At 39.2% G+C, this 21,810-nt stretch overlaps 2 protein-coding genes across 17 annotated transcripts in view; one reads left to right on the top strand and one right to left on the bottom strand.

Moving 5' to 3' along the window:
• atxn2 (ataxin 2) overlaps positions 1-9,896 on the top strand; it is a 97,873-nt gene extending 87,977 nt beyond the window's left edge. For 6 of the 10 annotated variants that reach the window (XM_033043301.1, XM_033043299.1, XM_033043297.1 and 3 more), the window contains 6 exons: positions 1,849-2,036; positions 2,354-2,483; positions 4,552-4,700; positions 5,802-6,044; positions 7,766-7,937; positions 9,283-9,896. In XM_033043301.1, the coding sequence (XP_032899192.1) occupies positions 1,849-2,036; positions 2,354-2,483; positions 4,552-4,700; positions 5,802-6,044; positions 7,766-7,937; positions 9,283-9,311 (911 nt within the window). In that variant the 3' untranslated portion in view covers positions 9,312-9,896. The remainder of the gene's footprint in view (positions 1-1,848; positions 2,037-2,353; positions 2,484-4,551; positions 4,701-5,801; positions 6,045-7,765; positions 7,938-9,282) is intronic. The other 4 variants (XM_033043307.1, XM_033043305.1, XM_033043302.1 and 1 more) reach the window with 1 other exon arrangement.
• A 6,862-nt stretch (positions 9,897-16,758) lies between these two features.
• The window catches only part of sh2b3 (SH2B adaptor protein 3), a 139,092-nt gene continuing 134,040 nt past the window's right edge, over positions 16,759-21,810 (bottom strand). For 6 of the 7 annotated variants that reach the window (XM_033043309.1, XM_033043314.1, XM_033043311.1 and 3 more), the window contains exon 8: positions 19,931-20,898. In XM_033043309.1, the coding sequence (XP_032899200.1) occupies positions 20,606-20,898 (293 nt within the window). In that variant the 3' untranslated portion in view covers positions 19,931-20,605. Of the gene's footprint in view, positions 20,899-21,810 lie in introns of all 7 variants that reach the window. The other variant, XM_033043312.1, reaches the window with a different exon arrangement.

The following is a 21,810-nucleotide window of genomic DNA, read 5'->3' as shown; positions in this document are numbered from 1 at the left end:
CTAGTAATTTATATATCTCATTATGAACATTCCTTTTATAAGCACACTCTGTACGAAAAAGTGGTCCAATCATGGCTAAAGTGTAGAGCATAGTCAAAAGATGACCGCTGCTGCTTCAGAGCACCTGGAACCGCGGTTCAATCCTGACCTTGGGTGCTGTGTGCATATTCTCCTTGTTACAAAATGGTTTTTCATTGGGTGTAAATAATTCTGCATTAATGCTTGTATGAGACAATGCATTATGTATTGTGTCTTCCTGTATGGGCTTTGTTTATTTATGTATGCATCCAAAGGGATATTGAAGAATGCGATCCTGGATGAGAGCCTCTTACAAAGAGGGAAAACAGACTAGGACCTATATTCTATGAATTAGAGGTGTTCTCATAGAAAGGTTCAACGTTCTGAAGAGGGCTTGTTAAGATATATGCCTCCCCTGGCAGGAGAGAAGATTTAGTTTCAGGGTAAGGGGCTGACCATTTGCAATTCAGAAAAAAAATATTTATACAGAACACTATGAATCTCAACAATCGCTACTCCAAAAGGTGTTAGACGAACAATAGACTTCTGTGCATTAAAGGTTATTGAGGGATCTGCGACATGGGCAGGAAGTGGATTTAAAGTGAGAGCTGCACCTTGTCCGTTCAGTTTAGTTCATCAGTGCAGTGTAGTTTATTGTCACGCGTACTGAGGTACAGTGAGAAGCTTTTGTTGCGTGCTAACCAGTCAGCAGAAAGACAATACATAGAGTCATAGAGTGTCATAGTGATATAGTGTGGGAACAGGCCCTTCGGCCCAACTACACTAGTCCCACCTGCCTGCGCTTGGTCCATTTCCCTCCATACCTGTCCTATCCATGTACCTATCTATCGAACCATTTACAGTGTAGATACATGATAAGGGAATAACATTCAGTGCAAAGTAAAGCCAGCAAAGTCCAATCAAGGATAGTCCAAGGGTCATCAGGGAGATAGATAGTAGTTCAGCACTGCTCTCTGGTTGTGGTACGATGATTCAGTTGCCTGATAACAACTGGGAAGAAACTGTCCGTGAATCTTATTGAATTCGCATAGCAGTCTCAAGGTGCCATGTGGTCTACACCTCTATCCTGTGTTCTAATAAGTTATAGTACTAACACATCACAATCCGTTGAATACAGCTTATGATTTCAGTTCCTTTTTCTGAAAGTTAACCTTCTAGTTGGTTAGAAAATGTCAGCTAAACATTTCAATTTGAACTGAAATGTTCACTGACTAAACTAAGTGCAGAAATATTATGTATGAAAGTGAATAAAGTACTTTCATCGATGCCCAAATGAACCATTTACATCCATTAGTGCAGGCTGAGCAATTTGTGATTTAGCAAAGAACAACAAAGACGTTTACTACCTCGGTAAGTGGTGCAAGTTACAAGGCATGATTAATTTATTGAATTGCTTAAAATGGCTCACATATTTTTCCATGATAAAGGGTGCCATTGTAAATTACTTGTTTGGTATGGGATGGGTAAAAAAGGTTTTGTCAGCATCTTACCTTTGCTTTAAAAATAGTTTGATGTTATTTGTCCAGCATTGGGATCTTCCTTTGCTTTCACAGGGAGTAAGTAGTGAAGGCAAGAAAATGGAGCAAGAAAATTATCTGACCATTCATTCTGATCCAGGTTGTTCAGGCCCAGTTTCCATTTAGATACCTACTGTTGTACTTTTATTGGAAATGTACTGCTGGAAGAATTATTTGATCGTATGAACATTTAAAATGCTTTGACCTACCCCTATAAAGTGATTTGTTGTGTTTTGTTTAATACGGTCATAGAAAGACTGCATTCTAGCTAATTATTATTTCTCCTTTTCAGTACCAACCATGCAGCAGCAGCGGCCAGACCAGCACCACCCTCAAGGCACGCCGACAATGATGCATCCAGTTAGTGCAGCAGGCCAGATTGTTTCTACCGCTCCAGCTTATTCGCAATATGTCGCTTACAACCCGCAGCAGTTTGCTAACCAGCCCTTAGTGCAGTCAGTAGCACATTATCAGTCACAGGTAAGTTGCCAAGTTATCGCTTCAGAGTAATTGACAATGTTTGAATATTTTTCTTCCTAAACTGAGAGTGACAGAGTTTAAGAGCATTCAGGCAAAACTGCGTAGCATACATTGTTGCATTTAAGCCTTAAATGAATGCCTTATCCACAGTTTGAAATCAGTGTTGTGACGACTTCAGGGTGTGTATTTTGGTATATGATTGAAATTTAGAGTACTTGAAGTCCACTATTAAAGTGGGACATTAGCAGAACCCACAGTAAAAGAACTGTTACCTTGTCTCTGTTTATTTTGCTACTGATGGTATTCTTATCCTGCAGCCTCAAATGTACAGCCAAGTAATGCAAAGTAACGCTCGAATGATGGCACCACCTGGTCATGGACAGCCAGGAATGGTCCCTTCATCCACTGCTCAGTTTCCCACTGCTGAACAAACGCATGCTATGTATGGTAAGTTAAAGTAACAGGTCTTGTAAAGAATTAGTTGAAACCATTGGTTGTCTACAATATTTGCACGGCACAGGGATCTTTGTCACTAGAATGATGTGGGTTTATGGAACAATGTCTTCCTTCTTGATTCTTGTATTCAACGTACCATTTGACTTCTAGCTGCTTGCAGAGCCTGCATATTAATTCTTAATTTGTGTAAAGTGACATCCAGGTCTATCTATACACCGACACCTGTCAGTCTGTTACCATTTAAAAATATAAAATGCTTTTATTTTAACATTATGGATAATCTTACATTTTTCCACTGATCTTACTGCCACCTTTGTATTATGAGCAAAGTAACCTTGTACTCAAAGAGAATGAAAAGGGAGACTCTTAGCTGCAACCACAAATAGTCCAGAATATAATGATCAATTGCTAGGGAACAGTTATCCCTGGGTGGTGATTTGCATGAACTGTGGAGCAATAGCGTCTCCTTGTGTGTGCTGCCTTTGTTCTTGGTGTGGCAGAGATTGTTTATTTTTGTTTTGATTGGGATTGACAAAGCCCTGGTAGCCCCTCTGTTGTTGCAGCCTGTAGTCATGCTGCTTGAGCGACCAGCTCTCTTAGCCACATGCTGTAAAGTTTCTGGTCAGCAAAGGAAATTGATGTGGTGTGGTGGGATGTCACCATTAAATGTCACGTGCAGATGATATTGATTAAACGCTTGTTGCTGATGGTTATTGCTTGGCACATTTTGCTTTCCATTTATTAATTCATGCCTTTTTATTTTCCTACCCTTGGTTGTTTCGTTTCCTAAAGTTTTCTGAATGAAATTGAGCACCTGCCAAGAAGCTGTGAATGTCCTTTTTTTAAAAATGTTTTTGTGATGAACAAAAGAACAAATGAACAATTGCTGCAAATGGAACACACATCGATCCTTTGTGAGACCCTGAGGATGTGATGACCTCTAGATTGGTCGCTATCTTTGGCGCTATTGTGATTGCGGCCAGTAGATTGTTCATTATTCTCTCAATTTTACTCAGCTCCTTAATATAACCATGTCTTCATGTCAAGCAGTCATTCTTATCTCGACTCTGGAATTCAGCTTTTTTGTGGAACCCTTGATTGGTATTGGAATTATTTCAAAAGACTAAATAGACGGGGTTTTTTTGATGAAAGTACAGAGTAGTGGGCAAATTGTTCTCCACTTTGAAAGGAAGAATGGAAAAGAAAATTGTTTAAATAGTGAGGCTACAAAATGCTGAGCTTCACAGGGATCTGGGGATGCCTGTACATGAAACACGTTAGCATACAGATACAATAAGCTGGTAGGAAGGCTAATAAAATGTTGGCCTTTATTTAGAAGTAGTATGCAGTGTTAAAGTTGGGTAGTTTAAAGCATTTTTACAGGGTGCTGGTGAAATAGCTTCTGGAATGCTGCAGATGCTCTCAAATCTCAATTTTTGAGGAATGATAGACTTGAGCTGGAGGTAGTGTGCAGTTACATTTCACAAAGCTGCTGAAGAATGAAGAAAAATCAGACCTAAGGTAATTGGGGTTCATAGGATTTGAGAATGTTTCTCTTATCGAAACAGAGTTGATGCTGAGTGTGTGTTTCTGACACTGGGATCATTTAGAACTGGAGATACACTTTCAGAATAAGGAATTTTCTGAATAATGAATTCCTCCCAGAGGGTTGTGAATCGTTTGGAACTCTATGCTCCAGACATTTGTGGATGAGGAGTCGTTGAATAGATACAAGACAGAGAATGACAGGCATTTGAACATGGGAACTGAAAAGAGTGGTGAAAGAAATAAAGTAGTGATCGGTTGTGATCTTTTGAATGGTGGAGCAGTCTCAAGGGATCGATTAGCCGCCCACCTATTTGTAATATTCAAATCATCATGACAATTTGTTCTTTTCAAACTTTGGACAACTTGACAGTTTCAAAGTATTTAGCAATTTTTTTAAATTAAAAGTTAAATTAAATTAAATTACTATTTTGCATGCTGTTTTGAGTTTCCAACAAATGAGGCACATTTATATTAGAAAACTGTGTAAGGTATTTTTTTGCTTTTTCACTAGTTTCCCCTGGCCCAATTCATCAGCAGTATGCACCCCACCCCACTGCTACATTACATCCACACCCTCCGCATCCACAACAATCTGCCACTCCTACTGGACAGCAGCAAGGACAGCATGCGGGCAGTCATCCGGCACAAAGCCCAGTCCAGGTAAGTAGTTCAGAGTGTGTTTTATACATTCACGGTAGACAATAAAATACCAAATCCAAGTTATAGTCATCATTTGTTCCAACTTTAATTCCTAAAATAACGAAGATTTAAAAGATTTCTTGCATTGATAATAATTTTGATAAATATTGGATTGAGCTGTGTATTATTTTTATGGCTTGTTCAAGATAAATATGGTGGTGCAGCTTGTAGAGCTGCTCCCTCAGCACCAGAGATTTGCGTTCAATGATTATCTCAGATGCTGTCTCGGTGGAGTTGTCATATTCGCTCTATGACAATGCGTGTCTTCTGCCACATCCTAACGGTGCGTGGGTTGGTAGGTCAATTGTGCTCTGTATTGTTCCTTGGTTAACGATAACATTTGTGGGGCATTAAAAATGTGGGGAGAATAAAAATAGGAATAATGTAGCGTTTTTGTGAACGGGTGGTTGATTGGTGCAAACTCGGTGGGTCAATGGTCCTGTTTCCATGCTGTATCTATGACTCTGCGACTGTTCCTATCAGCTAAGTTTGGGGGTTTTCAATAAGGCTTTGGAGTTGGAACCCTTTTCCCTCTTTGCTATGTAATGTAACATTTGAAAGACAAATGTGAAGATTGTCACAGAACCAGGACATTTTTACATACTTGAACTGAGTGAGAGTGGGTTTTGTATTAAATCATTTAATTCATTGTTTCTTTTTTTATATTGTCCCTATTTGTCCAGAGAAGCTTAACATAGATCATCCAGATTATTCTCCACAGGTTAAGGGGTAGGAGACATGTTAATAGACTTGTATCACTCAGCAATCTGTTCCCACAGAATAGTCCATGGCCACTCCCCCCCCCCCCCCCAAAAAGTGCATTGTGAAAAATTGTATGAATGAGAGAGAGAGACACTGGTTATTAATAAGATCAAAACACTGTCTTTTGCGATCAATTCCTGATTAAATGTGCACTTATTGCTCTAGCATTTCCCAGTTTAGTAATTACTGTATGTTCCAGAACTTTGTATTAATGAGGATAAGAGCTGACCTTTAGGGCCACGCTGGTTTTGTAATCCAATTGTCTAGAACAATTTGTATGAATATCAAATGTTTCATTAGATTTTTTTAATGCAGCATCCTCAACACCAGGCTCCTCAAACCCTTCATTTGGGCAACCCTCAGCAGCAGCAAGCGATCTATCACACAACTCTGACACCAACTCCACCCTCTATGGCACAAGGTCCCAATCCACAGTCTCCTCAGACCAACTTCCCATCGGCACAGCAGACAGTCTACGCCCTTCATCCTCAACAGGTTCAGCATGGATATTCAAATCCCCCACATATGGCACATGTACCTCAGGTAAAGGAACTGAACTAAGAGCTCATGTTATCCTTAAAGTATGTGGTAACACTGTTATCTTTTGTGCTGTTGCACAGTAAGAGTTTCATTGTTCCATTTTCAGTACATATGACAATTAAACCAGCTTGACTCTTGACTTTTTAAACAGAAATTGCCAACTATTAATAACTGACAGAGCAATTTCTAATCAGCTGTCAGAGGATTGTTAGTGAGAGAATGTTCTTGCTTTATAGCTCATCATTTTCATGTTTGTATAAGGTGCTAAATTTGAGATTAAGCCAAATACAGTTGCAAAAGGTTGCTTTTGTTAATGATTGTGAAGTCAAATAAAAGATCTATTTTGGAAAAGAATAATAATGGGATGAGCTTGAGAATAATAATGGGATGAGCTTGAGAATAATAATGGGATGAGCTTGAGAATAATAATGGGACGAGCTTGAGAATAATAATGGGATGAGCTTGAGAATTTAAGTACAGTGAGAAATCCATGGATGAAATCCATTTTAATATTTAGCTCGGCATGAATGAGTTAGGTTGAAGGGCCTGTTTCCGTGCTGTATGGCTAATTCTCTGGATCATGGGTGGGGAACCTTTTCATGTTGGAATGCCGCATTAAGTTAGCTGTAATCTAATAAGGCCGCATCCAAGAAGCTTCATTTAGATATACTGCAAAATACATTATTTTGTTAAAATAGCCCTCATGACTTACTAATGTTTTAATTGGGGCCGTCGGTCGGGGAGGATTATTTTGTTGAATTTTCTTTTACTCTTTAGTATTTTAAATACGTTCATTTTAAGATTAAAATAAAAATAATAAAAGACAAACAAAAACATATTAATAAAACTTAACATGATTTGTTCCACAAAATTTGGATTCATTCAAAAGGCCGCACTTAATGGCCTAGAGGGTCGCATGTGGCCTTAAGACCACAGGTTCCCCACCCCTGCTCTGGATCATTTAAAAGCTTGCGATGCTCCGCTTGCTTTGGAAAGCTTCCAATGGCAACTTGAGTGAATTTGAACCCAGGATACTTGCAGAGAATGTTTTTGTTTTATGTTTTCTTGGGACCAAGCATTGCAATAAGCTTCAAAATACTGTGCCTTAGAATTTTGTATTTCTCAGTGTTACTGAATGGTTCTTGATATTTATCCCTGAAATAAAACAACAATTCACATCTCATCTAATGAGGCAGCATCTTACCTTATTCGTGCATAATATCGGGAGAGGCTGCTGGGCAGGCTAGGACTTTATTCTTTAGTGGATCGTGCTGCCAGAGGAGGTAGATGAGGCAGGTACTATAACAGCATTTAAAAGACTCTTGGTCAGGGACACAAATAGGAAAGGTTTACAGGGATGTAGACCAAACACAGACAAATGGGACTAGATTAAATGTGGCATCTTTGTTCACATTGACAGGTTGGGACTATGGGGCCCGCTTCCGTTCGGTATGGCTCTATCATCAAGCTATGAATGTAGGCAGGTATTTGTAAGTGACTCAAGTTAGGCCGCGCAGAGATGTACCAAAGTACCATTTTGAAAACCAAATATAATAGCTATGCATGAATTGCAGTAGTACTTTTTAACACAGCACTTTTGTTTTGCTTTGCGGAAAGCTTCCTCTTCATGCAACTGATACTGCCTGTATTACTTTGTATAGTTTTGAGATGTGCATAAGAGTTGATGCAAATCATTTAATTGGAGGAACGTTTCTTCTCTGCAGGCCCATGTACAGTCTGGGATGGGCCCTCCGCATCACCCTGCCACTACCCATCCTCCCATGATGCTGATGCCAGCACAACCACCAGGTGGTCAAGGTGCCATTCCTCAGAATGCAATGCCACCTATTCCAGTTTCCTCAACTACACACTTCTCTTACATGGCACACCCACAAGGTGAGTATTGACACAACTGGGAGTTGCAGTTGATGTTCTTTAGCAGGTTGCAACAAAGGTTTGACTGCAGGCTTACAGCATGGGGCATGTCAGCAAATTAAAACGAGGAAATTTGCTGTACCTTTAGTAATTTTGAAACCTTCACACCCTGCTGCAGATGAAAATGCTAATTGCAAAGAAAAGGGTTGGATTTTAATTGAGCATTTTAAATGTATTTTACTCCTCGCGCCACTTAACAACTGGGGTTAAGCAGATGTTCCCCTCTATCTCATTCTGCTGCAATGATGCCTTGAGTTTAAGACTACAAGAGTAATCTTTACAGATTTGGACTGTTTTCTCAGGAAAGGCGGAGATTGTGGGCGGACATGATAGAGGTGTATAACATTGAGAGCCATCGATAGGGATAGGGAGGAATTCCCAGGATGGAAAAATCAAATAGTAGAGGAAGAGCTTTAAGGGCCTGTCCCACTGTGACAGGGAGGAATTCCCAGGATGGAAAAATCAAATAGTAGAGGAAGAGCTTTAAGGGCCTGTCCCACTGTGACAGGGAGGAATTCCCAGGATGGAAAAATCAAATAGTAGAGGAAGAGCTTTAAGGGCCTGTCCCACTGTACGATGTAATTCAAGAGCTCTCCCGAGTTTAAAAAAAAATCAAACTCGTGGTAAGCACGTAGAATGTACGTAGCGGGCAAGTCTGAGCTCGGGGCGTCTATTATCGGCTCGTAACGCTAACGGCAGGTACTCGGGAAATGCGGTAAGCTGGTGAAGATTTTTCAACATGTTGAAAAATGTCCACGAGAGCCCAGAGTACCTAGGAGCAGCTATTACCGTAATTCTCCGAATTCGAATATGGAAACTCAGGAGAACTCGTGAATTAGCTCGTATAGTGGGACAGGCCCATTAAGGTGAGCGAGGTAAAGTTTAAAGAAGATGTGCGGTGCAAGTTTTTTTTACTCAGAGAATGGAGGGTGCCTGGAATGTGCTTATTGGGGATAGTGGTGAAGGCAGATATAATAGTGACATTTAGGAGACTTTTGGATAGATACATGGATATGCAAGTAGAGGGATATGGATTTATGCGCAGGCAGATAAGAGTTGGTGTTAGCAACAGACATTGTGGGCTGTGTTGTATTGTTCTGTTGTATGTATGGTCTTTCCTAGCATGATACAATGTACTTAAGTTTTACCTAGCCCTTCTACATTCATGGCATGAACTATGTTTAACAATTGAAAGTATTCTTTGTACCTTGACAATGCCAAAGAAGGGAATGAATGAACAATTTGAATTCAATGTCTGTTTATGGAGGAATCATTAACTTGCAACTTTCTTTTCATCTCTCCCTAGTGCAAGCCCACCACCAGCAGCAGTTGTAGTCCTGTTCTCTGCACTAAGCAACAGGCTGGCCAGTTGAAGCCACTTATCCTTCCCCACCCTAAAACCTGGAACCAGAAGCACAGCGTATTAAAATTATCTTCTCATGCTAAACGAATGTGCTCACACATAACTTCCAGTTTTTATCAAGTGATTCAATGGCTGCTGTTCTGAGGAAGTGGACTGGAGAGAAAGAAATGCGAATTACTGAAATTCTGGAATCAATGTGTCCTGTCAACAGACCTACAGAATGCCCAAAATCTGCTTTCCAATAACTGGAATGTATTTATTTTGCCTGACTCTTCTAAGTTATGAACTTCTCATGGTGAAAGAACTAATAAAGTTGTTTGTTCCTGCTGCAAGCCATCCTGATTTGGGAAACCAGAACCCTCTGCTTCTAACCAAACTTGAATTCCATCTTATAACAAAATCCGGTTGCGAACTGGTGGATTATTTATGAATAGAGGTTGCTGGAGAAAAGTGCTGTCACCAGACAGTGGTGTAACTTTTAAGTTAAAAACTTTTACTTTGTAGATAATATTAAAAAAACATAAAAAAACAAAAAAATAAAAAGTTTTAAAAACTGACTGCGATATTGCAACTTTTTCTACCGCTTTAATGGTACATAACATTGAATTGAAGACAAACTATAGATTAAAGATCATTTAGAGGCTCCTTATAAGAGATCATATACAGTTCACTTTGTAAAACCTCCATCCGTTTGTTTCCTTTACTCTCCTTTTGAAGATCTATAAAGTGATTGAGTGAAGAGATAGGAAATTAAGCATTCATTGCTCTAATAATGTTTTCATCTTAATTTTATTTTTGAGAAGAGGCAACCAAAAGTTAACCTTCCAGGAGATGAGCAAAATCTCCTTATGATTCCTGGGGCCAGTCTTTGAAGTTTTTATAAATTATAAATCCTAATATTATAAATTGTTGATTAAATCCAGGCTTGATGATGTAATATTTGTTCCATAGATGGTTTGATGATCCAACTGCAGAATCCATTATTTGCAACGGGGCCGGGGGTAGATTGGGTGTTAAGATGATTTTCCTACTATTGAAGGTCTGAAGAAGGGTCTCGACCCGAAACGTCACCTATTCCTTTGCTCCATAGATGCTGCCTCACCCGCTGAGTTTTCCCAATATTTTTGGCTACCTTCCTACTATTAGCAGTGGGTGATAAAACTAAAACCAGAAGTAAACAGACCTTTTTTTTAAAAGGACATTTTACTTAGCAACTGCCTTGCTAGATCATGAGCAGTTCTACCAAATGTCATCATTGAGGAAATCGTACTTTGCAGACACCTCATTGAAACGGCTTGAAAGCCTGCCTTAGCCTGAAATTGGTAAGTACAATACAGAGAGAGGGGTTGGACATTCAACAATAAATACTGTTAATATCAATGAATACAGTGCAAGTACTTATATATTTGAAATAACATTATTGATGTTTTAAATGACTAACGGATAAATAAAGTTCATTGAAGACTATGGTGAAAGCTGATGTTCAGCACCATTTCCCCGATTTAGATGTCTGTCCTTATTAGGGCCTAATTTATTGGGAAATGGATTACAAAAACTGATTGAACATGTAGGTGAAATGCCCATTCTACAAGACCAAAAATTCAAAGGGCAAGTATTTATTTATGAATCTTTCATGAGAATGTCCACCATTTTCTTTCTCAATTATATAGCAAGTGATTTTGGTCTTAAGGGTACAGTGCATTCAGAAAGTATTCTTCACTTTTTCCACATTTTGTTACGTTACAGCCTTATTTTAAAATTGATTAAATTATTTTTTTATCATCAATCTACACCAGAATGAAGAAGCGAAAACAGTTGTTTAGAAATGTTTGCAAAATAATTAAAAAGAAATAACTAAAATATCACATTTACATAAGTATTCAGACCCTTTACTCAGTATTTTGTTGAGGCACCTTTGGCAGCGATTACAGCCTCGAATCTTCTTGGGTATGACGCTACAAGCTTGCCACACCTGTATTTGGGTAATATCTCCCATTATTCTCTGCAGATCCTCTCAAGCTTTGTCAGGTTGGATGGGGAGTATCGATACACAGCTATTTTCCGGGCCTTCCAGAGATGTTCGATCGGGTTCAAGTCCGGGCTCTGGCTGGGCCACTCAAGGACATTCACAGACTTGTCATGAAGCCACTCCTGCGTTGTTTTGGCTGTGTGCTTGTGGTCATTGTCCTGTTGGAAGGTGAACCTCTGCCCCAGTCAGGTCCAGAAGGCTCTGGAGCAGGTTTTCATCAAGGATCTCTCTGCACTTTGCTCTGTTCATCTTTCCCTTGATCCTGACTAGTCTAACATTTCCTGCCGCTGAAAAACATCTCCACAGCATGATGCTGCCACCACCACGCTTCACCGCAGGTATGGTATTGGCCAGGTGATCACCAGTGCTTGGTTTCTTCCAGACGTAGAACTTGGGATTCAGGCCCAAGAGTTCAATCTTGGTTTCATCAGCCCAGAGAATCTTGTTTCTCATGGTCTGAGAGTCCTTTAGGTGCCTTTTGGCAAACTCCAAGCGGGCTGTCATGTGCCTTTTACTGAGGAGTGGCTTCTGTCTGGCCACTCCACCATAAAGGCCTGTTTGGTGGAGTGCTGCAGATATAGTTGTCCTTCTGGAAGATTCTCCAATCTCCACAGAGGAACTCTGGAGCTCTGTCATAGTGACCATCGGGTTCTTGGTCACCTCCCTGACGAAGCCCCTACTCCCCCGATTGCTCAGTTTGGCCAGGCGGCCAACTCTATAAAGAGTCCTGGTGGTTCCAAAGTTCTTCCATTTAAGAATGACGGAGGCCACTGTGCTCTTCGGGACCTGCAATGCTGCAGAAATTATTTTATACCCTTCCCCAGATCTGTGTCACGACACAATCCTGATCGGAGGTCTACGTCAATTCCTTCGACTTCTTGGCTTGGTTTTTACTCTGACATGCACTGTCAACTGTGGGACCTTATATAGACAGGTGTGTGCCTTTCCAAATCATGTCCAATCAATTTAATTTACCACAGGTGGACTCCAAGTTGTAGAAACATCTCGAGGATAATCAATGGAAACAGGATGCACTAAAGCTCAATTTTGAGTGTCCTAGCAAAGGGTCTGAATACTTATGTAAATGTGATATTTCAGTTATTTATTTGTAATTACTTCGCAAAACTTTCTAAACACCTGTTTTTGCTTCTTCATTCTGGGGTATTGTGTGTACATTGATTCAAAAAAAGAATTTAATCCATTTTAAAATAAGGCTGTAACGTAACAAAATGTGGAAAAAGTGAAAGGGTCTGAATACTTTCTGACTGCACTATATACATTAAGTATAGCAGACAAAATGGGAAAGGACAACTTTTAGAATGTCGGAAGTTTCAAATTAATGGATCAGTTTAAAAATACTTATTTAGAGAAAAGGTGATATTGTTCTAAGATTTCAATCTTGGTAGTTAGAGTGCCTGTGTGGTTTGAGTAATGATCACAACTTTTGCCCAGTTTGTACACTATTTCCATGTAATTCAAGCTTGAGTCCAGGTATCATAATAATCAATTTATGTTGCTCTCCTAAAAGACCACAGCTGCTCTAAGTATGGTTTTAAAAAGTTACATGATAACTTCCACACTTTTTGCTCCGTCTCTCTATTTTAAAAGGCACCATTCGGCTGGCCATTTCCATAATTCTCGGTGCCTGTTGTTGACTTTTTAATTTTTGTGCATGGCACTCTGATCCCTTCAGTCTGCCAATCTGCATCATTTTATAAATGCTTTATCCTCCAGCGTTGCTGATTTTTTTTTTTCTAGCCTGCCCCCCCCCCCCCCCCCCACAACCTTTCCCGTCCTCACTAAAATGACTGTCTAAATACTAGTCTGAAAAAGGGTCCCGACCAGAAAAGTCACCACTCCTTTTCCTCCAGAGATGCTACCTGCCCTGCTGAGTTACTTTGTGTCTATCTTTACTAAAATGGTTGTTCTCGTGTTTTACTTTCTGAAAGTAGCACGTTGTTTACAATTTCTAATGCCCACGTAGTGAAAGGGTTCTGCAAGGCCAGTTTTGAAATGGTTATCGAAACTCCAATCATTTCTTTGATTATTTTCCTTGTGAAATTGGTAGGGACTTACAAATTAACACATTTGGGAGATTGGGAGAAAATTCCTGTGTGGGGACAGCAGCGAAAACCGAGCATTACAAAATAAGCTAAATGTGGGTGGGCGGAGGAGATTCACAGGAGTTATTGCATAGAAAAGATCAAATAGCCTGTTTCTGTGTTTCTGTGTTATGAAATAGACACTCATACTTTATTTGCATTGGTTTGGGGAATTTTGTTGCTTCTCCGCTTTTACAGTATTTCTCATCTTTTATTGCAGTGAACCTCTTGATCCATAGATGGTGCTGTAGCTACAGTTGTTGTGTTTCACTTCATTTATGGAGAATTTTACACTGCAAAATGTGGAACCAACCTACCACTTTTCTGATATCTGAACATTTACAAGGTGATTCTGTGAAAGTACTTGCGAGTGTGAGCTAACTTGCTATGAGGCGATCTAAGATTAAACGTTTGTTGAGGCATTATTGAAGCTGGAATAAAACTATGCTGTAGCCATTGGAAATACTTGAGCAAAACATGCAGGCTTTCACTCCAGTGCTGTACTGATGAAATGCTTTGTTAGAAAGGCATCTTTCAGAAGAGTAGGTGGCTGTCACCATGGCACTATTCCAAGAAGAGGAAAGTTGTCCCGACCAATATCTAGTTCTCTGTTGTGCAGTATCATGATGCTGCTGCTTCCTGGGCACTAAGTCAAGTTAATAAGTCAATGCATTGTTTGGTTTTGCATGGATACTGCAGTTTGTAGTTAACTGCTCTAAATTGTTCTTGTTTAACTTCTGAAGTTGTTTGGTTCTGAAGGGGCCTGTTTTGGTTCTGAAGGGACCATGCAAAATTTCATGGTTGTCCATTTCTATAGCAAATAATTATTCTGGTAAAATGCAACAAATGTGCAATATGTTAGTACAGTGCAAATTTGGCAGAACCAATATTTTTGCCTCGTACAATAAGATACGAATTTAGAAAATGAAGCACTAAATAGAACAGCTCTTCATGGGATCATTATAATGTAGTATAAATAAATGTGATCCTGAAGTTATTTTGAACCTGAGATACATAGAGTATTGTACATTGTGTTGTATTTGAAGAGTTTGTACGGGCCATAATAGTCTGATATAGTAATGTATCTTTACTAGTTAGTGTTTTTAATGTAAAATATTGAGCTGTATAATGAATAATGTAATTTTGACAAATATTGTGGGGGGTCACAGCATCACATGTTGGAATGAACGTCCAGACTGTGGTTCTTCATGTTTGGTTCCTTCTTGAAGAATGCGTCTAGGGTTGCCTGCTTTCTCGAGTCTGTCACAAATAAGTTTTCGGTAGGACTTGTTCCGAACACCACTTTTCCCCCTACTGCTGCGCTCCCAGTTGTCATTCTTGGTAAACTGGTCCATGATTTTGGTAGTCTTTGCGATGATTTTACCAAAGAATTCAGTGGTGAGGATTCTCTCTAGTGTTGTCTCTCTCTGCAGCACGGTTGTCAAAGAGACTTCAGCCTCACTCTGGATGCTGTGACAACTCCTGCAGTTCTTCAACAATTAAACCTTTACCATGAGGCTCCACGTCTTCAACACTGACATCTCCACTACCCCTTCATTTGCCAGCTCGACAATATTATTGATGACTGCTGGAGGTTACTCATCAGATTCCAGTAAGTCATTGCGTGCTTCTGGCCATAGCCTCTTCCAAACTTTGTTCAAGCTGTTTAGGGTTACTTTATCCCAGGCTGCTTTGATATCTATGGCCATCACGATGTGGTCGTTTTTCCAAAATTTCCCTGATTGTTTATCTTGGCCATCTGTCTCAACAAGTTGTCTCTGACGGTGTAACAAAGGTAGTAGGCTTTGAAATTAGAAATGACTCCCTGATCCATTGTTTGGAATAAGGATAGACACAAAATGCTGGAGTCACTCAGTGGGTCAGGTAGCATTTCTGGAGAAAATGGATAGGTGACGTTTTGGGTCGGGTTGGAGTAAGGATGTTGTGTTCGGTGGAAGATAAATTGCCCCCACAGGAATACAGGTCGGAAGGGTGTCAAGGTTCTCGGGGCATTATGGATCACCAACAATGCTTTAGGTTCAAGGTTATTTTCTTCACAATATTGTTTCACTGCTTGGCAAAACTGACAAATCACTCTATGATCAACCAGTCAAACTAACTTCTGCTAGCTGTGTTTCTAAGTTATCTCTTGTGGGTGTCTCGAGATGCTGCTTGTTTTTTCCATGGTGGTGTTAGCTTAATGGCATGTTGTGTTTGGTCACCCACCCAAATGCAAAACATGTCTTCCATTTTCTCAAAGAAAAAATACTCTGATCGAGTTACTTTGTTTGATAAATGAGTTTGTCATGGCAGAAGCTTTTATCTGAGCTACATTTTAAATAATGGTGTGTAAGAGGCTTTTGGATAGGCACATGGAAGTCTATGTACAGGCAGATGAGATCAGTTTATCTTGGCATCATATGCAGCACAAACATATACTGTTCCATGTTCTTAGTGTGATGCAGACAAGTTCATAGATTTACCAACATCTTGTATTCACTGGAGTTTAGAAGAATGAGGGGGGATCTTATAGAAACATATAAAATTATAAAAAGACTGGACAAGCTAGATGCAGGAAAAATGTTCCCAATGTTGGGCGAGTCCAGAACCAGGGGCCACAGTCTTAGAATAAAGGGGAGGTCATTTAAGACTGAGGTGAGAAAAAACTTTTTCACCCAGAGAGTTGTGAATTTATGGAATTCCCTGCCACAGAGGGCAGTGGAGGCCAAGTCACTGGATGGATTTAAGAGAGAGTTAGATGGAGCTCTAGGGGCTAGTGGAGTCAAGGGATATGGGGAGAAGGCAGGCACAGGTATTGATTGGGGACGATCAGCCGTGCTGGCTCGAAGGGCTGAATGGCCTCCTCCTGCACCTATTTTCGATGTTTCTTTGTTTCTATCTACCTGAACTTCAGCAGCTTCCAATTGCTTCAACGTACAATTTTACATACAATGTGATGCTTTTCCTGGGTACCCGAGATGCACCTTCAGCACCTGCTGACTAATGTGAGTGCATGTGTCGTCCATTCCGATTGCCTATGTGCCTATAGGAGCTCAAAGTGGCTTGTTCAAACTGGCAAATTGTAACCACTTTTATGGATTTTTTTTGGGGGGGTGGGGGAATAAGGCAGAGTGAAGCTGCGCTACGAGGGGTAGCACTAAAATATATTACTGGGGGGTAATAACTTCTGTAAATACAACTAAGTATCTAATAATAATACAACCGGTTTTCCTCCTATTATACAATTTACAATTAATTCCAGTAGAATCCACGAGGAAGAGAATTACAAGTAATGAAACATTTGGACAGTTTTATTAATTGACAGACGTACAGCACAGCAGTTATCAGATGTAAAAATAATTAGAACATTTTTTTAATACTGCATGGTATTTGAGATGAGCATTTCTGTACTATGATTGCTCCATGTAAATTTAATCTAAAGAGCACAATGTGGATAGAAGAATCTTGAACAAGCATTTTCATGGTGTGATCCTCATGATGTGATAGCTTCAATAAAGAGTAAGTACACTTTTCAATTGTATGCAGCAGCCACTAAAGGAAATTTGGTATTGAATTGATAAATTTTAATTTTTAAACTTTGTATTACACTTTTTCCACACTAGTAACATTTGCACTCAAATGATAAATTACAACTTAAAATTATACAATTACAATTCTCTTTATTCAAATAACCATTTGACGACCAAATTTCATTTAAAGCTTGCTGTATAAAGGCAATTCTTACATTGAATATTTAAGAATATCACAGATACCTGTAGTGTATCATGCTTTCTATACTTTGAAAACCAAATCCACAGTTTGTTGAAATTAAAATTGAGACTAATGGAGTTCATTTATTTTCTGATTGTGAATATGAGAGCATCTAGTACTCTGAAAATGAAGAGACAGTTCATACAAAAGGGAAATTTGGTAACTGAATAGTGTTTTCTGAACATCCATTAAATTTGTAAAAGTTTTGAGATTCTCCAACTTTTGGAACAAAGGCAAGTAAAGCTTTATTGAGTGCGAACACATTTTTATCATGGATTTAAATCTCATCAATGTTTTGTTCATTCATTCATGAGATGAGGAAATTGCTGCCATTTAATGTCTATTCTGATTTATCCTTGAATTGAGCCTGACGAACCATTTTTGAAACGCTGAGAATCAATCACATTGCACTGAGAGTCTGGCGTTTCTCGTGGCCATTTGAAATAAGTTGATTGGGTCAACAGTCAGGTACTTTCTTGATTACAGAAACATAAGAAACAGGAATCTTGAGCAAAAAAACAAAGTGCTGGAGTAACTCAGTGGGTCAGCCAGCATTTAGAGGGAAAGCAGGCATCCTTCCAGGTCAGGACCCTTCTTTAGACCCTGAGGAAGGGTTCTGAGCTGAAACGTCATCTACCGATTCCCATCACAACTGACTGGATCAGTCAGTTCCTCTAGTACTTTTTTTGCCCATTTTCATGATTACCATTCTTGAAGCTAGTTTTTATAAGATCAGAATTTTGTTTTGAAATTCCAGAATTTGTTGAAGTTAGCTGGCGAAGTACATCTGTGCCATTTGAACATCTTGTTATTTAATGATATTAATTAATGAAAGTTTGGTCAAATTACTGACACATTCTGGCTCCCCTTCCAGGAAGATTTCCACATGACAGTCAAAGTCCAGAGGGCATAGCTTTAAGAGAGGCATTTTTTTAATATGCAGAGCGTAGTGGATGCCTGGAATGCATTGATGGGTGGGGGAAGATACAACAGTGGTGTTTAAGAGGCTTTTAGGTCGGCATATGTTGATGCTGAGGATATGGATCACGTGCAGGTGCGATTTAAAAAAGAAAACTTAGCATCATCAAACTTAGCACAGACATTGTGGGCTGAGGGCCTTCTGTGTTGTACTGTTTGTTCTATTTTCCATGAAAGGAATTTAAACAATATTTTATCTCCTGTGTGTATTTAAGCCACACCAGCAAAGGTCTATTGACAAATGGAAGAAATCTATTTGAATTTATCAACTGAATATAATAATTACTGTCTCACATATGCAATGTGAAACGAATATTTAAAAAAACCAGCTCTACTTATAAATGTATTTATTCACCATCAGCTTGCATGCTTTTGGCCATCTCATAAAATTTGTTGGATCTCTAATTTTATGGATTGTTACTTATGGCATTTGAAATCTTAGTTTTTTTCTGCCAGTGGTCTTTACCTACTGCAGGCAAACAAGTTGTATCCTGAAATATACAAAGAGCATTTTTGACAGACTCAATACTTTCTAAGCATGATTTATAAAATGTTATCTTGAATCACCTTGGCCAGGAAGCTTTAGTCAGCTTCATACAAATGTTTCAATTCATAAAGTACACATCCTTTTTCTAAAACCAGACCAACACTATAATTCTATTGCAGTCACACCAGAGGAACACTGAAGATTTAGATCAGTGACAAGTGCAGATGTTGTAGGAACTGAGGAGGAAAGTGTTGATGCAACTTTACAAGATTGTTATTTTCTCTCCAGATTGTAGGGAGGATGTATTTGCATTAGGTGAGGGTCACCCGGTTGATTCCTGATTGAAGGAATTCATTAATATTAAAAGGGTTGAGCAGGAGAGGTCCTGACCTGAACCATCATTTGTCCATTCCCTCCTCGGGTGCTGACTGACCTAGAGCTCTTCCAGCGCTTTGTATGCTGCCTTCCTTATGCCTTGGTAAACCCAGCAGAGTTGATGGCCAGCTATCAGATCTTATACTGAACCAGGTTGCTGTTCCAGTTAAGAGAGTTGGTGGGGGAAACCTGGCCCTCAGAGGCAGGCCCAGTGGCACTCACTGTCCTATGTGTGTTATGCATCCCTTAAGCACAGTAAGTTAATGCTCTTTTAGAATCATGTGCTAAAGAAGCCAATAAATGTTGGGTGGTGATTGATTGTCTTGTCACTTTGGTGTTGGAGATATCACCTGTAGCTGGCATTGTTGCATTTCCTTCCCTTAACAATGAATCTGCCTTTTATTACTCTTTATGAATTTACACATCTTCTGGCCCAGGACATAATTACATTTTTATTTTGTCTGGTTCTGCATTTTCTGAAGAGTTCCAGTTGGATAACATGAAGCTTAAAACAATAGGAAAGCATTTTCTAAACATTTTTAAATACCTTGATACCTTTCAATTAACTCAATCTTATGATTATGTTCCCCATCAACCACCTCCCTTCAATCTTCCTCTCGTCAGTACATCAGATCCCAAAAGTTTACAAATTCTTAACTGCTAAGCGATGTAAAAGAAAGCCCAATGTTTTTTGAAAAGGTAATTTCTAAACTTTCTTCTCCCATTGATGACAAGGAGAAATATTTGTTGCTTCAGGTATCCAGTATTTGAATTTAACTTCTCTGCACATTTTCCACTTCTTTATGCTATGCCTTAAAAGGAACCTGATTTGAGTTTACTTTTTTGTGCCTTTCAAAATAATCCCTGACTTGCTGGGTTCAATTACGTATATCCAAAGCTATGTACCCAACTGCTCTGAATATTGCAGTAGCCACTATAATAGGGAACTAAGCCGAATTCCACCTGTAATTTGCAAAAACATTCCAGAAATTACATCACCTTAGTGTTTACAATCCTGAACTGTCAGTTAAGCTTTTGCAAAAGCACAGGCAAATACGTTCTTAATTACAGACATTTAACTAGCACATGTAAACGCAACAAAATAACTGTAAATTAGCCTTTAAATGCTGCAAGTGCTTGTATTGCAATGTTAGGAAACATACCTTTACTATGTTTTAGTCTGGTTAATGGAAATAACATTATATAAAGAAGTACTTAAAACTTTTTATTCAATACATATGTACAAAATGTACAAGTCAATCATTTGATGTCTATCGAGGCCATAGTTAAAACATATGTTAAGAGAAAAAAATAAGAGCAAAGCTACAAAAGTTAATGCTGTAAACAGACCCTTCAACAGGCCTAATAGAAAGAATACATTTCAGAGTAAACTTGGATTTGGTCTGAAGGTGTCTCACCTTTCCCTTCTGCTCCACCCTGAAACAGAAAAATACATTCATGTTTTCAGAGAAAACCTGAAACCATTTTCAGTGTTGATTTATCAAATGTGTCTACCAGACCTGTTCAAAGGAACATGTACTGATTGTCAATGGCCCGTGAACGACCCCTGGCAGCTGATTCCAATTCATAGTCTGAGTCTCGTTGGTGCCTCGTGGGCACGACCACTGAACCACTGCGCCGTAAGCCACCAAAGGACTCCTCATGCAGGGGCACCGTGTGAAACACCTGCTCTGGCCCACCTTGAGGAGCTTCTGATACATTGCAGTTTGAAGGATCCATGTGAGCAAGGTTGGGTTCGGAGTTTGAGCGGTGGACACTAAATGGCAGCACCAATGCATTGCTTGGTGAAAATGATCCTTTGGAAAAAACAAAAGAATATTTTAGGAATCACTGCCTCTTACAAATGTACCTGCAATGAACAATTAAACAGATAATCTGTTGTAATTCCATGAGAAACTGTTTCATACCCAATCGAGGCACATTCATCGTTGCATCACCTCCTCACCTGAAACTGCTGTACCATATACAACGCAATGAAACTAAAGGTGTGGTTATTTCAGGAAAAACAAATCTGACTTGTTACAGACAATTATCTTAGCCATAGAAATTATCTTAGCCATAGACCTAGCAGAAAATACCTACATACTTCAGCAGAAGTTCCTAAAAATAGTTTGAATGTGTGACATTTTCAAAAACAGCTTCTGTAACAAGGGTTTTATTTTTTAAAGTTATTTGAAATAAATAAATTATTAAACCCACTGGGGTTTGAAATAGCATGATCATTTGTTTTGTAAGTTTGAATTTGATAAGATAATCAACAGCCAGTTAATATTATAGAATTCATATTCTGCTGAATATAGCTTTAGATTTCGGACCAATTATTCTACATAGAGGCTCATACCTCAGAAGTGGACTGTGAATGTAAAGCTTAGAATTAAGTAATAGCTGCAGTATATTCAAGATCATATACTGCACAAACCATATCTGCACACAAATTCACCACGTAGTAAAAATGCTGGAGTAACTCAGTGGGACAGACAGCAACTCTGGAGAGAAGGAATGGTCTTGTTTGTGGAGTGGTGTTTTTGTCAACTTAGGAAATTTAGCATTGGTTCTCTTACATGATTTGATTTACATGACTTTATTGTTAAGTGCGTAAAGGGAGCTTCACATGAGGGGAACTCCATATCTAACAGCACTGTGAGAGGGCCATTACAACAATGGTACGGTTAAAATAATATCCACAGCACCAGATGTTTGAGAGCAGT

This window comes from Amblyraja radiata, chromosome 25 (genome assembly GCF_010909765.2).
Source record: "Amblyraja radiata isolate CabotCenter1 chromosome 25, sAmbRad1.1.pri, whole genome shotgun sequence".
In the NCBI taxonomy this organism is placed as follows: domain Eukaryota; kingdom Metazoa; phylum Chordata; class Chondrichthyes; order Rajiformes; family Rajidae; genus Amblyraja; species Amblyraja radiata.
This window is presented reverse-complemented; position numbering and strand designations above follow the sequence as displayed.